Below are 19,913 nucleotides of genomic sequence, written 5' to 3' on the forward strand. Positions count from 1 at the left end.
TTCCACCATTGTGTTCAACCAACCCCACTACTTGAGGAGGTGTTTGAGAATTATCACTTTAATAGCTGTTGATATGAGAGATGACTCTTAATTTTATAATTTTCACACTATCTCTGAAAATATTGTCCCTGTATGTTACCATCCTGAAAAGCTGGATTCATGATGCTTTCACACAGAACATTTCACAAGTATAGTAAGAAGATGATATTGGTTTATCATTGTCACGGGTACCAAGATACAGCGAAAAGCTGGATTGTATACTGTTTACACAAATTACACGATGCATTGAGCTAGAAAAAGGTAAAACAATAACAATGCAGGTTAAAGGTAAAAGCTGTTGAAAAAGCGCAGTGCAGGTAAACAATAAAGTGCAAGATCACAACCAGGTAGATCGTGAAGAGTCCATCTTCATTCTGACTTAGCCCCAGTGACTAATGCAAGATCCACATGCACAGATAGTGTATACTCTTAGAGAGCCAGCATCCGGGGAACGGGAGTGAGTGGAGCCCATTGCATGAGAATTTCTCAGAAAAGTTACCACACATCACCCATATTCTATGTATAAACCTTCAGCTAAGTTGCTGAGTTCTATACCACTGTTCAAATGACACTATTTTAGCCTTCAATTCTATATTTTATGCCGATTCTATATCCTATGAATGTCTTTGGCAATTTTTTTCTACAGAAGTGGTTTGCCATTGCTTTCTTCTGGGCAATGTCTTTACAAGATGGGTGACCCCAGCCTTCACCAATACTCTTCAGAGATTGCCTGTCTGGCATCCATGGTCGCATAACTAAGATTAGTGATGTGTACCGGCTGCTCATATGACCATTCACCACCTGCACCCATGTTTTCACATGGTTTGGATCGAGGGGCCTAAGCAGGTGCTACAGGGGTGACTTGCAGCTAGTGGAGGGAAGGAATGCTTTACACATCCTTTGGGAGATGTATCTCCACCGGAATCCCTCATTAGCAATGCTATTTCCCCACTTTTAACCTCACTTCTAATCTCTTTTGAAACTTCTAAGCCCCAGAACATTAAGCAGCCAATCCTATAAAGAAGGAAAGACTTCATTAGGAGTTTGAAGAGATTTGGTATGTCAACAAATACACTCAAAAACCTCTATAGTTGTACCGTGGAGAGCATTCTAACAAGATGCATCTCTCTTTCTCTGGTATGGAGGGACTACTGCACAGGACCAAAAGAAGCTGCAGGGGGTGTAAATTTAGTCAACTCCATCTTGGGTACTAGCCTACAAGGAGCAGTGTCTCAGAAAGGCAGCATCCATTACTAAGGACCTCCAGCACCCAGGGCATGTCCTTTTCTCACTGTTACCATCAGGTAGGAGGTACAGGAGCCTGAAGGCACACACTCAGCGATTCAGTAACAGCTTCTTCCCCTCTGCCATACGATTCCTAAATGGACATTGAGCCCTTGGACACTACCTTGTTTTTTAAATATGTAGTATTTCTATTTTTGCATAATTTTTAATGTATTCAATATACATATAGTGTAATTTATTTATTTATTTTTTATTATTATTTAATTCTGTGTTTTTTTTTTCTTCTGTATTAAGTATTGCATTGTACTGCTGCTGCTAAGTTAACAAATTTCATGTCGCATGCTGGTGATGTTAAAGGTGATTCTGATTCTGATTGCAACAGCCAAATCTCTTAATGGCCACACACACACAACATCAAAATCCATGCTCATGCTCTAAGTCCACCATCCTTATTCTTAATGTTTCACACATTAACTCATCCGTGACTGCATTATGCCTATCCTTCCTCACAGTCTCTAGCTCCTGTCCACCATCGCCTTCAGCCTCCCAATTGATCTGGATTTCATCCAGCTCCTTACCATAATGTGCAAAGAGCTGCAGTCAGATGCATTTTCACAGGTTTAGTAATTAGGGACTCTAGAAGACGCCCTGACTTTCTAAATCTTGCAAGAAGAACATACCACTCAGCTGGCTGTCACTCTCACCGATTTCCCCTCTAACACCCCCTCCCACATGTGGGTCACTTACTCTATTCCTTCACATCAAAGACTCACCTCACCACTCTAATAACAGCCCAGTCCAGCAATGACCACTCTGTCCTCCTAGTGATAATTAATGGTAATTGGCAGACCAATGTTAGGTGCATTACCTTCCCTACTAAGCTGGAGTGTGGAGCAAAGAGGCAGGAAGTACACCCCATTTAATTCCCCCAATAAAAAACTCAGGGATTATCAAAATGTCTAATAAATTTTAGAAAGTCAAATATGCACTTGTATACTTTACGATGACAGTGAGAGCTTAACAAATTATCCATCCTAAACCGTGTCCCAGAGTTTCCTTTGCACTTCATACGATCTGCATTCAAAATGCACCATTTCTTGACAAGTGCACTCTATCCAAATGCCCATATTATGCATATTAGTTCGGAACAAGGAATTATTCAGCTTAGTATGTCAAGTATGTAAATATGGAGGTATAACTTCTTCTCTCCTATTATAACCATTTTCCAGCTGAGCTCCCACCAATATAACTGCCACCCTTTCTTTTCCTTATCCCAATTTTGTTGCCACAGCGATTGAATAGACTTTTTAAATAATGGCTTTCTCTTCCCCTTAACATCACTCACAAAATGCTGGAGGAACTCAGCAGCTAGGCAGCATCTATGAAAAAGAGTAAACGGTTGAAGCCTTGGCCTAAAACATCGACTGCTTACTCTTTTCCATAGGTGGTGCCTGATCTATTGAGTTCCTCCATCATTTTGTGTGTGTTGTTTTGGATTTCCAGCATCTGCACATTTTCTTGTGTTTGTGATTTACTACATTAACATCCTTAATTTTTAGTGATCGCTTGGCTAGAAGGTCTGCCACCATCATCCCCAGCATGGGCAGGGACCCAGAATAAATGGATACACAAGCCTAGACCCTGCAGCTCTAGCAGATGTTGTTCAATCTCTAAAAGAATGTTTGGCCTATAATTTGAAGTATTGGTTTTAATAGAGGTCAAAACTGAAAATAAATTAGAGCACAGAAGTACATAATCAGGGCATACTTCATCAACCCATTCAAAGGCTAAAATGATGGCAACCATCTCAGAAGTGAATACTGATACTTTGTCCGATAACCTTTTCTTAATAGCCCCCCAAAACTTTGGAGCATAAACTAAAACAGCTGAATGACCTGTCAATGGTTCTTTTGGACCATCTGTATAGATATGTTATAAACCATAATATCAACCTTACGTATATTGCTGAACTACCTGATCCACTGATATACAATCAATCTTCATCTTGATCTTTTCTTGAAGGCTTAAATCAACCACAAGCAAAGGGAAAAGCCATGAGGAGTGGCAGAAAGGGGTATACAGGGACCATATTCCACGTTGAATATCCCAAGATTTTGCGCCCATTCATTTCCTTTGACTCAAAACTGAAGACCTTACAAATGCGGAGCTCCCAACACTTAATGTTGCCAATATTGAATGACTAACTCTATGGTCCTCTTATGTTAACCCAATAAACTATTGCTATCTGTAACCTGTGAAGGTATAAAGGTAATTCACCCATTTCTACCAGTAATGCTGAAATTGGGAATTCAGTTTTTAATAGCACCACAATGTAATCTCAATGCTCGAACTTGAACTTTATCTAGGGGCTTTATAACTGCTGTTGAGGCTGACCCATAAGCAACACATCATAATCAAAGACAGATCTGCTTAAAGCAATGTATATTTGTATAAGTGACCTACTTGCACCCCAATAAGAGCATATAAAGCTACACCTCTCTAGAATGTTATTCACATGCACCATCCATGTCAGCCTTGTGTCCATCCACATATCTATAAACTTTACCATTGATTCTTGTTTAAAAGATTTACTGCATAACCCAAGATCAATTGTGGGTATAATATTCCTTTTAGAAAAGCAAATAACTTGAGTCTTTACCACAGAAAATTTAAACACCCACCAACGACCCCATTCTTCTACTTCATTAATAGCTGCCTTCATTTTCCAAACTACATAATTTATATTCCTGCTTCTTTTTCACATTGCATCATCATTAGCATATAAAGATTTGGAAATGTCTGAGCCAATGTTTAAGAAGATATCATTAATCATACCATTTAAAAAGAGTGGGCTACACACACTCACTCCCCTGCTGAGTTCTATTCTTTATCTCATGCTCCTGAAAAAATGTTGTTCACCCCCTAACCTGTATCTTCCTGTCACATAAAAATTCATCAATCCATTTAAACCTTCTACCACCTATTCCATCTTTTCAAGTTAGACCAGTAACCCTTGCGTCCATTACATATCCTAAGATTGTTTTTCTACATCAAAGAAAACTGCTACCACTGATTCTTCATTAAATTGGGCTTTATGAATAACAGACACCAAACGTATCACTGAGTCCACATCATTCTCCCTTTATGAAATCCTGATTGGTATGCAGCTATTTTTCCGCTACTTTCCACAAAATAGGAAAGCCTTGCTATGACCATTTGCTCTATTATCTTACATACCTGTGAAGTTAGTGAAATAGGTCTAGAACTGGAAGGATCTGAGCTTTCAATACAGGGAAAACAACCGCTAATACAATACAGGAAAAGCAATTTCAATACAGGGAAAACAACCGCTAAGTCACCCTTCAACTCATATTGTATGAAAAAAATTCCAAAACCAACACACATTTCAAACCCAATAACCATGCAAACGTATTATAACAAATATCATCTTTCCCAGGTGATGTCTAACCACCACCATTAATAGACCTTCTAAGCACAAACAAGGTAAATTCAACATCCAAGCAGGGACTGGAACATTCTATTTTTCTGAGCAATATGTGGATTGTTGCCAACGTTGTTTCTCGATAAGACTTCTATTCTTTATTTAAATTGGCTGAACTATGTACTCTGACGTATGTTTTTGCTGATAATTCTGCCTTTTCAGAGTCAGTAGCTCCAGCCTTCACCTCACCATACAAGAGTTTTCTAACTTCCCTAAATTTTCCATATAAAACCCCAAACCTGCCCTCCCTGGACTTCTTTTCCAATATTATCACAGTGCATTCTCAAACAGATTGTCTTTGCTCTTATGACCACTCTTCTATGTTTGCTGAGGTTTTATGGCAGTTGGCCAACAGCTTTAAGGTGCATTACTCCACCTCCTGTGGGTCAGGATATCTAAATCCTATATCTTTACATTTGCATCAAGTTCTAAAAAAAAGGCCTCTGTTTTTAAGGAACTGCACTGTATATTTTAAGCAAGAATCCTGTGTTCTTTTCTGAAAAATACTGTTAATGTTAAGTTGTCTATGATAACTTTAAGATCAACCATTCCCTCTCTTGATTATATCTTGGAAACCTCAACAGTACATGCTCAATCATTTCTTGTCAATTGCAATACTCACACCTTCTATTATTGTGTTTCTTCATTAAAAACAATGTAGCATTTAACCTTCAGTGCCCAAACCTCAGATCTCAATATTATCACCTCCTCTCTCCTGCTCTTTCCTGCATCCCTCGACCATCCCACTTATTTCCAGAAATTATAAAGATATTCATCCCATTGTTTTCTCCACATTTTATAAATTTCACTTTTAATAATGCTTTTAATTTCTCCTTTACTGTAATTTATTTGAATGTCCACTTCTGCTTGTCTGATTGCCTTCTTTGCTAACGTATCCACCTGCTCATTCCCTCTAATACCAACCTGTGCTGGAATCCACATCAAACATATACTGAGGCCCAGATTTTAAGTATAAGTAAAGTCTGTATTATCTCACACATAACGTCTGGTCTTGTCACTGAATTAAATCTTCTAGACTCCTGATTGTTGTGCTTGAATCAGAAAATATTACAACTCTCATTGGTCTCACTTCCTCCTCCCACTGCAAAGTCCAGCTGTCATTTCACTTGTAGGCACTGATAAATCATCGTTTGTCCTCACCTGCTTTTTAATGTTAAAATCAGGCACCACCAATCTGACCCCTAATCTACTATTTTTGAAGCATCTGTGTATATTTGTAAATATCCATAAAATTATTATTTACATAAGATTCAACTATATCTTGATTTAAAATCACTTCTGTATTTTTCTGTACCCTTTCAAATAATTTAAGAACAGCCTCTGGTGCTTCATACAACCATGGAGGCACCCCAGCAAAAGACAGTGAAGCTGGCAAATTGTTGTTGATACTCACAAACCTTGAGAGGCTAAGCCAATAAGAATTCTTATCTGAAAAGAGTGAAGAATTTAGTATTTTTTCTTTTATCTATTTAGCATACTGTTAACAAGAATGCATATCTATTTAAAGGAAGCTTACATTTCATAATATGGATGTAGTGCACTATACAGGAATGGCTGTCTAATTCCCATTATATTGAGTGAAGCTTTTCCCAAAGTGGAGAGGAAGCATTTTATCACAGATTATTTTTCAGAATCACGGAAATTGCAAGTACTGTGGTCATAACAAACCGGCTGGACAATTAAAAAAATAAGGAGGGGTGAAGGAATTAATTGTAACAGATCCATGATTTCAGCATCTAGTAATGTTAACTACTCCCTTTTCCTTTAACAGGAATTTCATGGAAGTAGAGCACTTACATAGAAACATTTGGAATGTCACTATTTGGATTAAACTGTACCAAGCCCAAACACCAAGGTAAGTTTTAAAATTTCCTCAGCAGTTGTTGAATCTATTTTAAAAACATGTACACCACAAAACTCCAATTGTCCAAGTCTCTGTACTAAAATGTGAATTTCAAATCCTAGAGCATGGAAGACAGTTCATTTGATGGAGCTTGGGCTGGGTCTGTAAACTCCACAAATGTTTCTTTCCTCAAATACTTCCAATTTGCTTTGAAATTGAATCAGTTTCTGTTACTTATTCATGCAGCCGATCATAGATCATTCCAACTTACACAAATTTGTTTATGAAAAGTAATAGACCTGGAACAATTGCTTTGCATGGGAAGGCATGTCAGTTCAGTGGGTTGTGATAGGACAATAGCAGTGTTCTCTTGAGACCCAATCTTTGCAAATTTGTATAGTGTATGAAGCTGAGAAATGTGTACCTTAAACCAAATGTCAGAACAGAGCAGATGTTGTTTATGACTATTAAGGGGGCTTTGACAAATGGCCGGAGATTTTTGCAACTTTTGGCAGCTTACAGTGGCATTGTATCAAGCCGGTTATTATGCAGTGTTAGTGAGCCCTGTTCGTTCAGTGAGAGATCACTGCATTTCATTCTCTTTTGCCTTAGTAATGGTGGCTTATCAACATCATCACAAGGAAATTCAGGGTCACAGTGGAGTCAGGCCGGTGATTGCATGCATTTTCCTTTGTACTCACCACATCTATTCCTGGATCAAGAAGGATCCCAATCTTTCAGCAGCAGTCCGTGGATAGCCATCAATGACGCTTCAGGCAGGCCATGACATGGCTGCTTAGTTTAACACATTCACGCACCACATGCATAGAATGGAACCATGGCTGTCATGATTGAGGAGACCTTCAGCTTGCTGAAGCCAGTGTGCATCACCATGCAGGGGTGTCAACTCTGCATAATTCTTCAGGGCATTCCAATGAATGTACCTCTGCCTTATCAATGTGTAGGTGTTGTGACTTGCACGGCAATGTGTGCACCTGTCACCAAGTTCAGAGCCAGACCACACAAGCAACAAAGCTAATTGTGTGTCTTCAGAGTTCCACTCCCAGCATGAACACACTTCTGTTTTGTAGCTATGGTACGTGGAAAAGTTTTATTGATGGAATGGCTCACATAGTGTGTTTACATCTTCCTCAATAGCATTTGTCTTGTATTTGAATATCAGATTTAATATCCCTAAAGCTTTCTCCGTCTAATTATTTATAATACAATAGAATTAATATTCACAATGAATTTTAGAAAATCTGATAATTTGATATCTAGATCATCTGGTTCTTTTTACCATGTTCTGTTTAACCTCAGCAATGCTTCGTTCACCAAGCTCCCTTTAAACTCAGTAGGGCCCTGTTCCCGTTCTTTTTAAAAAAAATTACTTGCACCCTATTTCAGCCACTGCTTTTAAGCTCACCTGATTAATTGTAAAATTTATGATACTATTGATGCACCATCAATAACTTTTGGAGACGTGAGTTAAGGTAGGCTTTTATTGGCTGGAAGAAAGCACTGTCAGCAGCAAGCGACCATCACACAACATCCTGGAGACTGAGGAAGGAGCAGTGCCTCCAATCGCCTTTATACCGGGGTCTGTGGGAGGAGCCACGGTCAGTGGGAGGAGCCACAGGAGTGGGTGGGGGGGGGGGGGCATGTCCAGACAGGTATATGTAATTCACCACAACTATTGTGTAACATCTAAACAAAATGTAACATATCATGTCGTAGTCAGGAATATTAGCCATTCTGACATTACCAAAGTTCTGATGATGCCAGAGTATCAGGGTTTTATGTTTCTTTGTAATTATTTAAAAAGTGGATTTGTGACCCAGTATCAAAGGAATTATGTAAGGTTTATAAAATGCATAAAGAAACATAATTGAGACACTAAACACTATTAATTGTTGCCACCTTATTAAAACCTTATTAAAATTTAGTAATTGTGAAACTATTGGGAATAAAATCTTTATAAATGCTGTTAAATCTAATCCTTTAGTTCATTTTAAAATCCATTTATAGCAATTTTTTTGTGTTTTATGATATAAAGACAGATAGAAACAGGAAGTAGGATTGCCAAGATACATAGTTGTACTCAAGGCAGAATGTGTACTGGTTCAGTACAGTAAAACTCAAGTAATAGAATATATTCAAGACTGCTAAGTTAACACATTTCACATCACACGGCGGTGATAATAAACCTGATTCTGATTCTGACTCTGGAGGTGCCATTCTGGCCGATTTTGTGGACCATTCCATTTAATGCCTCAGCATGCTTTTAATTTACATTTTTGTCTTCAATATTTCACAGTAGAATAGTGTACGTTTTCGCACACCTTGTAAATTTCAAGGGAGTGAGAAATAGAAGATACTAAGTTTCAGGGGAGCTTAGGAACACGGATCGCTCTGTGTTTAAGGGAACTAGGGAACTGTGACTCTGGTGTTATTAAGGGAATGTGGAAACCAGGGCTTTAAGGTCTTAAAAGTTGCAGAAGAACTGGGGTCCCGGCGTGTTAATGAGAGCACAGAAACTGAAGTCCCAGCATGTTACTGGGAATATTAAACCAGGGACCAGTGTGTAAGTGGGAGTTCAGGAACTAGGGCCCCAGTTTGTCAAAGGGATAACAGGAACCACAGCCCCGGTGTGTTGATGGATCACAGAAATCAGCATCTGGTGAACCAGATTCCAAACCACTGGCATTTCGGAATATCTGATAGTAAGTTGGAGCTTACAAAAGTAGAGGGCTATGGGTAACCCTAGGTAATTTCTAAAGTAAGTACATGTTCGGCACAGTATTGTGGGCCGAAGGGCCTGTATTGTGCTGTAGGCTTTTTATGTTTCTAAGTTATTATAATTTTGTTATAAATGGTCATTGATGCTCCAGTTATTTTGACCTTTTTATTTTAAACAACAATTATTTTTGGAATGAATTTATAGAAACAAGTGAGTAATTAGGACCACAGTAAAGCACATATGTCATCAAAGACTCTTATATCAGTGAAGGAAATTGTTTGCCCAAATTGCTTGTGGTGGTTTGATAGAATTGTCCAATTGACTCTCACACCAATTTATAAGTAATTTCTTCAATTATATATGTGTGATTAACATAAATATTTGCCTGTATTTTATAGAGGAGGAGAGGTATTTGAAGGCAAATGATAGAAATTTCAATATGAATTTTCAATATGTGGTGAGTAAACAATTTTAAAATTCCCATCATACCCCTTGATGGCTTAGTGTACATATACCTAGTATGGTGCAGTCTGTCACAGAACAGGGAATATCCTGGGTTTGATGCTGCTTATCTGCTGGGTGTAAAGCAATGTTCACACTTATAATTTGTAGTATCAAATATCTGACTTGTTGATATCCTTGCAGTTAAGGATAATTGTGCTGTGGCTGAAGGCTGGGTACATGATAAATATCTAATTTTTTATGAGATTCTGGTGTGCTACCACACAACATGTCATTTCATGCTGAGGGCATTTATGTTCAAGCATGGTGGTGTAGTAGAGTTTTGTGTTTCTTCCCCTCTCTCTGTCTGTCCTTAAGTTTTTATTAAATATTCATGGGTACGGCAAACCATTGTTAATCTTTAAATCTCACAGATCTTGAAATGCACACGACTTTGATTCCTTCTAGCTTACATTCGAGCCTAAGGAGTTCATGTGTTCCTTATTCCCTTTGGGTACATAATATTGGTTTCCAAAATAGTTGATCTATTAAACAATTTGGGACACGCACACCAATCCTCATAGAGGGATCAGAAGTGGAGAAAGTGAGCAGTTTCAAGTTTCTGGGTGTCAACGTCTCTGAGGATCTAACCTGGACGCAACATATCGATTAGCTATATAGAAGGGAAGATGGTGGCTGTATTTCATTAGGAGTTTGAGGAGGCTTGTTATATCACCTAAACCACTTGCAAGTTTCTACAGATATACCGTGGAGAGCATTCTAACTGGCTGCATCTCCGTCTGGTGGGGGGGGGGGGGAACAGATACATCACGGGATTGAAGTAAGATGCAGAGAGTCGTTGTAGACTTCGTATCCAGGATATCTTCAAGGTGCAGTGCCTCAAAAAAGTCAGCATCCATTATTAAGGACCCCTACCACCCAGACGTGTCCTCTTCTCATTGTTACCATCAGGTAGGAAGTACAGAAGCCTGAAGGCACACACTCAATGATTCAAGGACAACTCCTTCCCCTCTGCCATTCGATTTCTGTATGAACATTAAACCCTTGAACATTACCTCACTACTTTTTATTTCTATTTTTTGCACTACTTATTTAATTTAACTATTTAATATATATACTTACTATAATTCACAGATTTTTTTCTTAATATTATCATTTATTTCAATGTATTACTGCCACAAAGTTAACAAATTTCACCGCATATGCCAATGATATTAAACCTGATTCTAACTCTGATTCTGATTTAAAAGCAAAAACACCCCAGATATTGGAAAGCTGAAATCAAAACATAAAATGCTGGAGATACTCTGCAAGTTAAGTGGCATCTGTGGATAAATAAGTTGACAGCTTTTCATCAAAGCTCTGACCTGAATGTTCTGATGAAAATTTGTTGACCTGGAATGTTAATTTTGTTTCTCTCACAGTAACTGTATGAACTATTATGTGTCGCCAGCTTTTTGTGATTATATTATGGTTGACTTGACAACTATCTTCTGGGCCCCTCCCTCAAATTTTTAACATATGCAGATTCTTAACTAATAAGTGCCTTTAGCAATTAGTGATCAGTGCAAGAAAGCTTTATTTTGCAAAGAAATTTACAAACTTTTGATCCTGTTATTACACTTGAAGGAGCAAATCTCACTTTGTTTAGCATAACCAAGCAATTTATAACAATTTATAAGAATTCCACCAACATGAAATATATATGGGGGGCTGAATTTCTCTTTAAAACCAGGCAGAGGTGTTTAGAGCAACATATCCTAAACCGGGTGTTGAATGAAGCACTGCAGCTATTGAAATCTATGTTCAGAAATTAGACCATAAGACAAAGGAGCTGAATTAGGCTTTAGACTCTGCTCCATCATTCCATCATGGCAGTTTCATTATCTCTCTCAAATCCACTCTCCAGCCTTCTCCTCTTTTATTTGCAGAATATTAAAATTACATTTTATGCAGAACTCAGTTAAGTTTTGTTGTTGCACATATGTGAAATAGGGAATATAAATTATAAATGCCTTCTTCATATTAGAGAAACAAACAGAAGATATTGAAATTTCTGTCAAAATTGTTTATTACAAATTTGGTGTAATCTAGTATTTGTCTTAATATATAATCCATTACCAAGTATTAGAATTATTGAAATAAGCAAAATAAATTATTAAATTTTCATTAGCTATTATTTATGATTATTTTACCTTGAAGTTATTCAATTTTTGCGATTCATCCCTTTTAAATCACATTTTACACAGTAATTTCTGGTTTTGGTATGAAAGTGTTGTAATTTCAAATATTTCATATTTATGTTACTTAATTTCAATGCTTACTAAATTCAAATTTTGATTTTCTTTACAGAATAATAGAATTAAAACCTCCAAATATAATATTTTTACATTCCTGCCAGTCAACTTATTTGAACAGTTTCAACGAATTGCCAATGCTTATTTTTTATTTTTACTAATTTTGCAAGTGAGTATGTGTTTATGTTACCTTTTTACACCAATGTCTGGTCTCTGATACTTCCTTTGCTTTGACATATATCATTGCAAGTTCATACTACAATGTAACACTGATACATTTTTACAACTAAATATAGTTATATAGCTAAATAAAAATATTGCTAAATGATTCCATAGATTTTATGTGTATTTAAACAAAATATTAATTAGGGAAGATTTCCTTGTGCAACAACCAAATCCATTTATGAAAATATGATTTTACAGCATTTATGATGCACTGTGGAAACTTCCATGATCATTATCATCGTTATATGTCGTATGATGTGGGTGGTCACTGTCTTCCATCTGTCTTTAATTTGTGAAGTCCTAATAAACTCTTCAAAACTTTTGCCTGTCCATCAATACATTCAAAGACTATAGTTTTCTGTGTCATGGTTGAAAGAGATAGGCCACATTCAACAGGCAGAGTTCTAGCCAGGCACCCATTCCTGGTTCCCTTAATAATAAAGAATAAAGGTTCAGTTGTTACCTGCAAGAAACTTTCAGGGGCATAACCTGTATCTGAACATGCAACAATCTTCCCATACTGCACTGAGCAGCAAACTGTGAAATTCGACAGGGACAAGTAGCAGCTTTATAACATGACCTAGAGACCAGAGAGCTGCAATAAGTCACAGCCTTAGCCTCTGAGGGAAAAGCATGTTAAGCCTATAAATGTGGCTGTATTCGAAAATGTAGGCGGTCAAGGATCTCACGGAGTACAACAAATACAGTTTGCTTGTTGCCCTTTTTGTCTCAGGGGAAATGAGTATGATAAAACCTGGTTTCTCCAAGTAAATAAAAACTGTTGGCATTTCTGTTAATTGTGATTGAAAATCTCACTTGGTGAATTCTATGTGTTTCACAACTGTTAAAATCATAAATTCATGATAAGTTTATGACATGCAGAGACCAGACATCCTATTGTGTTCATGCCAGATGAAAAAAATATTCTGGTCATTTCCCACTTTCCCATTCTACCTCCATTGTCCTGGACATTGTAGTTCTTAAAGCACGCATTCAAGTACTTTTTAAAGCTGATGTGGGTTTTTGGCTCCAACACTCTTTCAGGTAGTGAGTTCCAGTGGGTGAGAATTATCATTTTTTTAATTTTTGTTCTAGCCCTTCTGCCAATATCCATACCCATTTTACATCTGCCCCCTGGTTTATGACAATCAAGAGAAAATCTGCATGTGCTGGAATTCAAAGCAACACACACAAAATGCTGGAGGAGCTCAGCCAGCCAGGCAGCGTCTGTGGAAGAGTATACAGTAGTGGACATTTAGGACCAAGACCCTTCATCAGGACTGTCTTGCCTGTTTGTTTATTGCCTTCATAACATAATATATCTCAAATATGTCTTCCCTCAATCTCCTATAATCCATAACAAAAGTTGGCAACGTGCTTGTAAATCTACTCTAAAAGAGAAAGTCCTGTGTGCATTGTTAGGAAAAGGGATGGCTGAAGAGGGAAGTTGAATCTTAAAAGGCAGGAGAGATTGTGGGATGAGTGAAAATAGGATCTGAGCATATTGTAGTTTTCGGAGACCTTTAAATGCCATGAAATATCCTAGATATATGGGAAACACAGCCAATCATGCCCTCTTCTCACTGTTACCATCGGGAAGGTGGTACAGAAGCCTAAAGGTACACACTCAGCAATTCAGGAACATCTTCTTCCCCTCATCCATCCTATTTTTAAATGAACATTGAACCCATGAACACTACCTCACTACTTTTTTTATTCCTGTTTTATTTTGAAGTACTTATTTTAACTTAACTATTTAATAGACATACTTAATGAAAATCAGGTTTTTCTCTGTTTTTCATTGTAGTGCTTTTGTAAAGTTAACAAATTTCACGACATAGATCAGTGATTTTAGACCTGATTCTGAATCTGATCATAGTGTCCTATTTTAGCTAGTGACTAAGTTAAATAAAATACACTCCAATTTTAATATTACACAATTTAGGGACATTAGTGAGTTCTTCATCTTGCCCTTGATTTATATTAAAAATTATTACTCCAAACTATTTTGTTATTTTTTGAAATATTACAGTATATATAGAAGTATATTATGTACTTCACTGCAATTAAAATAATGACCCATACCTTCCTGAGAAAACTGGCTGTTCCATGCTTCCAGGGATTTATGGGCCCTTGTTTCTTGCTTAAGTTATTTACAACATATAATCGTTCTTTATTTAGAAAGTATTCAAATAATTGTTTCATGTGTCCTTCAGGTTATTCCACAAGTTTCATCTCTGTCCTGGTATACCACTGTTGTGCCTTTAGTGCTGGTACTGACAATAACAGCAGTGAAAGATGCTATTGATGATTACGTAAGTTCCTTTTGAATTCTGTAATTATCTTCTTGAATAAATGTTTTACTGCTTGTCATAACTTCAAATGAATAAACACTACTTTTCTAAGATTTCAAAGGCTTTACTGTGTGTATCAAAACTTCTTGTAATTTATTTTCAACTTTTTTATTAGATCACTGCATAGTCTTCTCTTTTTCAATAGAGATTATTTTTTACCTCTTATAGAGAGAACCCTATGGAGCTTTACTCCATTTTTGTTTTAGAAAAATAAGGCTTGAAATTATGAAATTACTAACAAATGATTTCACAATTTGTTCATCTGAAACTCTGCCTCTGCTATTTTAGTAGGAGCTTCAATCTACTTATTTTAGTCTCTGTTTAAAATATCTAAAGAAAAAAAATGATTATCACAGCATGGTGCATTGAAAAAATCTATAATTGTTTTACATCAGAAATCATGACTTTTTGTATTTAATTAATTGCAAAAGCACCAACAACAGATCTTAGACCACAAAAGATATTGAATATTTGTAAAAATTCATCTGGTTCACTAATTCTTCAGGGGAGGGAAACCATTGTCCTGACCTTGACTGGCTATTTCAGACTCATCTGTGTGGTTGACTCTCAAGTGCCCACTGAAATTATTAGCCTGCCACTCAGTTCTAGATGGTTAACTGTGCCAGCTCATCAATGATGTCCAGATAAGAATAAATGGCCTAAATATAAGAACATTGGAAATGGAAGCAGGCGTAGGCTGTTTGCCTTCTTGTAGCTATATTCCCATTCATTAAAAATATGGTTGACTTTTTTACTGAAATGATATTTTCCTGCACTAACTCCTGGTGCCTTTAATATGTTTCTCAACACATTGAACAATCAATTTGTAGTTCAAACCTATTGAGCCTCTACTGTTCTCTAGACAAGAAATTCCAAACTCAAGAGTAAAGGTTTCTTCTCCTTCATCTTTCCTCATCGGACAATAATCCTATCCCAGGAATGAATCTGCTAAATCATTGCATGCCCCCTTTCAATGATGCTGATTATCAAATCATGGGGATTGTCTGCTTTTGGCTTTATGGATGCTTCCACGATAATTTTTATTAATGCTAATTTCTGTCATTTCCTCTTTTGCTTTAGTCTTGTTGTCCTCCACAGTTTCTGGAAGATTTCCTCTGCCCTTTTCCATGAAGAGAAGCACAAAATGTTTGTTTCCTCTTTCTGTTATCTGTTTATTCCTCAGTATAATATTTCTCATCTCGGGCTGTAAGAGATCCGTATTTATTTTCAGTCAGTGATTTTCTTTATTGTATCTGTAGAATCTTGTACAGCCTTTTTCATTTCTCTCTAGATTACACTCATCTTCTGCTCTCACTTTCTTTATCAGTTCTCCTTTGACAAATTTTGAAATCTTCCTCAGATTGTTGTTTTTTTTAAGCAATATTATAATCCACTTCCTGTGGTTAGCAATGGCTGGATCACTTTTTCTGATGGATTTTTGTGTTTTGTAGATACATGAATTTTGTAGAAATATACATTTGTTGTTAAGCGAATGCTAGTTCCTTTAATTGTTTTCATTCCTTGTATTGTAGTTTCCAAAATCTATCACGGTCACCTTACACCTGATATTTTCATAGTTTTCAATGTTTAGAGTTGCTCCAATATCTCACTCAAAATATGGAAAATTGAAATACAGATCCAAGCATGGAGCTGTTCACAAAAAAAGAAGAAATCCAATTCAGTTAATTACAATCTAATCAGTGTGCTCTCAACTATCAGTTAAATGATAGAAGATGTCATTGACATTCCTCTCAAATGTTAATTACTCTCCAGTAGTCAGCACACACTGAAAACCCAGTTTGCATTTCACCTGGACTACTTGGCTTTAGGTTTCATCACAGCTCTGGCCCAAAAATAGATCAAAGGGTTTAATTGCAGAGGTGAGCAGAGAGCAACTGCTCTTAGCAACAGGGTAACGTTTGACTGGATGTGGCCTTAGTAAAGCTGAAGTCAAGATGCCAACACTCCAGTGGATATCTTACTCAGTAGAAGGTGGTTGTGATTGGTGGAACCCGAAGAGACCACTGTAGGAGACACAAGAAGTAGCAGATGCTAGAACTGGAGCAGCGAGCAATCTAATGAGCTCCTCCAGCAGATTGGTTGTTACATCACTGCAGAAGTTTCTTAAGCCCAATTATCTCTGGATTCATCAGTGATAGTCATTTCATCATAAGATCAAAATGGGCTGTTTACTGATGGTTCTTCTATCTTCAATTACGCATGCAACTTCTTAGCAAATTAATCAATCCATGTTTGTATGCAGAAAATGTAGACAGCATTCTGCTTATCAGGGGCAAGTAAAAAAACTGCGCACAGAAGTGCCGGGTGCTGACCATTTTCAAGAAAAGAGAATCTGACCACCTGCCCTTAATATCAAGAAGCTTAACACCATTCTTGGCAATACTAACTAATGATTGGCTCTCTGCTCATCACTTTAAACAATCATTTCCTCTACCGCTGGTGAATTATAATTGCTTTGTGCGTCATTTATGCAATACACTGCTTTTAGGCACCTGGGGTACTCCAACAACACCACTTCAGCCTGTCATTGTTGCAACTATTGTCATCAAAAAGGACAAGCTTAAGCTTAGGCATATGGAAACATCCAAATGATCTCAATCCTATGGAAATAAATTGGTATTCTTTCAATATCAGAACATATTATAATAGCAGAACATCAGCTCCATCCTGAAGAAGGCCCAGCAGCGGATGTATTTCCTGCGGCTCTTGAGGAAATACGGTCTGCCTCAGGAATTGCTGCTGCAGTTCTACACTGCAGTCATTGAGTCTGTCCTGTGCACCTCCATCATTGTGTGGTTTGGAGCCGCCACCAAGCAGGATAGAACCAGACTACAGCGCACAGTGAGGACTGCCGAGCGCATCATTGGAGCCTCCCTGCCCTCTATTGTGGACCTGTACTCTTCAAGTTGAAGAAGAGGGCGGGAAACATCATAAAGGACTCCTCCCATCCTGCACACGGACTGTTTGATCTGCTTCCGTCTGGTAGGCGCTTCAGATCCCTCCAGACTAAGACTAATAGGCACTGGAGAAGTTTTTTCCCTACTGCGGTCACTTTGCTGAACAGTTAACTGTTGGTTAACTGTCGGCTAACTATTACTTGGATTGCACTACCTGTATGTATAATCTATATTTTCATTTATATTTATCATTATTATTGTTATGAGCAGAGAGACAACATCTGCCGGAAGTAAATTCCTTGTATGTGCATAAGTACTTGGCGATTAAAGTCTGATTCTGATTCTGATATTATTGAACCTAAAACCTGGCACCTCCTACCCAACAGCAAACCTTCATCAGAAGGACGGCACTGGCTAATCAACATTTTTTCAATATGGACAATGAATTGTGGCCTTATTGGTGACAATCACATCGAGAGAGAAAATACTAAATTAAAAAATGTAAAACAAAAGCTAAGCTTTAGAGACTTGTAAGACTGTAGGAAAAAGTCTTGTATACATTTCAGGATGGTTAATATAATATTGTTCTTGTGTTCCATTGTGACAGAGTAAGCTTTAATATCAAAAACTGTCCTTACTAGCTGTTTATTTTCATTGATCACCCTACAAATTTAAGTATGAAGTGTACAGCGAAAGCACCAGTAATATTTTAGAAGTACACCTTCCGGAATATCAATTTTTGTTTGCTGTTAGTTATTAGTTATTAGATTAGTTATTCTTTAAACATTTCTTGTATTTAATACCTCCCACTTCAGTAAAAGAAAATCAGTAAGCACACATCATTTCAATATCCCTCTTTCCTCTGACATTGTAGGTGGCTATTTCAATAGTGGAGCAGTCCCATTTCCCAATACTTCTCCAAATAACCATTTCTCCCTATATTTCCTATACCTCTGTTCCCTCCTGCCCCAGATTCACAGATTCTCAGATTCTACCATTCCCCTACATACCAGGAACAACTTACGCTGACCAATTTTGCCTGTCAATCTACATGTCTTGTGTATATGGTAGGAAACCAAACCACCTGGGAGGAGGCCCATGCAATTATAGGGATAACATGCAAACCGTACACAAACTGCGGCAGAGATTAGGACTGCACCTGCCTCGGATCACGGGTGTTCCAAGCTACAATCTCTTTAAGTTAAGAAGATGGCAGGGTGAAAGGAAATTTGGGCTGTTGTTTGCTCTACAAAGACAAGGGAATGATTAGCTTTCTTCTGTGATTTATGATATATACACAGTATATATGTAAACAATTCCTTCTGCTGTTAGGATTTTACATTTCATAATTAAGAAATATTAGACTGAATTTTCAGCTCCAGTAAAAAAGAGTACAGCTGGGCTGCAATTCCTTTCAAATCACATCCTTATAAAAATGTTGGAACGTGTTTCAGTTCTATGCCCTACAAATAATCTACTGATGAAACTTAAATGCTAAAATAGCTTAAAACAAGAATTGATATATTCTTTTATCCAGAGCCAAATAAAAATAGATCTGTTTAATTGACCTCTACTGTTTCCATATCCTTTTCATTTGTTGTTGCAGTTTTAAAAAAAATTACCCACACATCTCTGAGTCATAGAGTCATACATTACTACTAATAAAAGTTGAAAGAGCAAATTGATTCATGTTATAATGGTATGTAATTAATGATATGATGAACTGAGTCAGGAAGTGCTATTTTTTGCATAATATGATCAATTCTAATTTAACAGGGATTTCAAAAGAATTAGCATTTATCATTTGTTTAAACTTCCAGTTTCGCTATAAAAGTGACAACCAAGTCAATAACCGGGAAGTCACAATTCTCCTTGATGGAAAGTAAGTATTACCCCTCGTGCTTCATATGTTTTCTTCAAAGAGAAAATATCTGCATCTGTAATCAATTAATGTTATACTTTGTGCATATATTAGTCTATTCTTTTCTTATTGCTAATTGACAGGTTCCAGGGACATTTTATATCTTATATTTCTCACATTAAGTTAGTATGTTCACATTATAATGGAAACCTTGATCTTACTGATTTGAAGAAACTCCCAGCATTAGGCCATTCTTAAAATACTTCCAATTTTTAAAACTTTATTTATTGAAATGTAGTGCAGAATAAGCCCTTCTGGCCCTTTGAGCCACTTAGGCCAGCAATTTAATCCTAGCCTACTCACGGGACAATTTATAATGACCAACTAACCTACCAACCTGTACGCA

General features: G+C 37.1%; 1 protein-coding gene across 1 annotated transcript in view; it reads left to right on the forward strand.

The window, feature by feature from the left end:
* atp8b5b (ATPase phospholipid transporting 8B5b) overlaps positions 1–19,913 on the forward strand; it is a 145,105-nt gene that overhangs the window by 21,538 nt on the left and 103,654 nt on the right. Inside the window, exons 2-6 of the mRNA XM_073064367.1 lie at positions 6,579–6,662; positions 9,789–9,847; positions 12,205–12,318; positions 14,591–14,689; positions 19,467–19,528. Of these exons, the coding sequence (XP_072920468.1) occupies positions 6,620–6,662; positions 9,789–9,847; positions 12,205–12,318; positions 14,591–14,689; positions 19,467–19,528 (377 nt within the window). The 5' untranslated portion in view covers positions 6,579–6,619. The remainder of the gene's footprint in view (positions 1–6,578; positions 6,663–9,788; positions 9,848–12,204; positions 12,319–14,590; positions 14,690–19,466; positions 19,529–19,913) is intronic.

This window comes from Hemitrygon akajei, chromosome 13 (assembly GCF_048418815.1).
Source record: "Hemitrygon akajei chromosome 13, sHemAka1.3, whole genome shotgun sequence".
NCBI classification, from domain to species: domain Eukaryota; kingdom Metazoa; phylum Chordata; class Chondrichthyes; order Myliobatiformes; family Dasyatidae; genus Hemitrygon; species Hemitrygon akajei.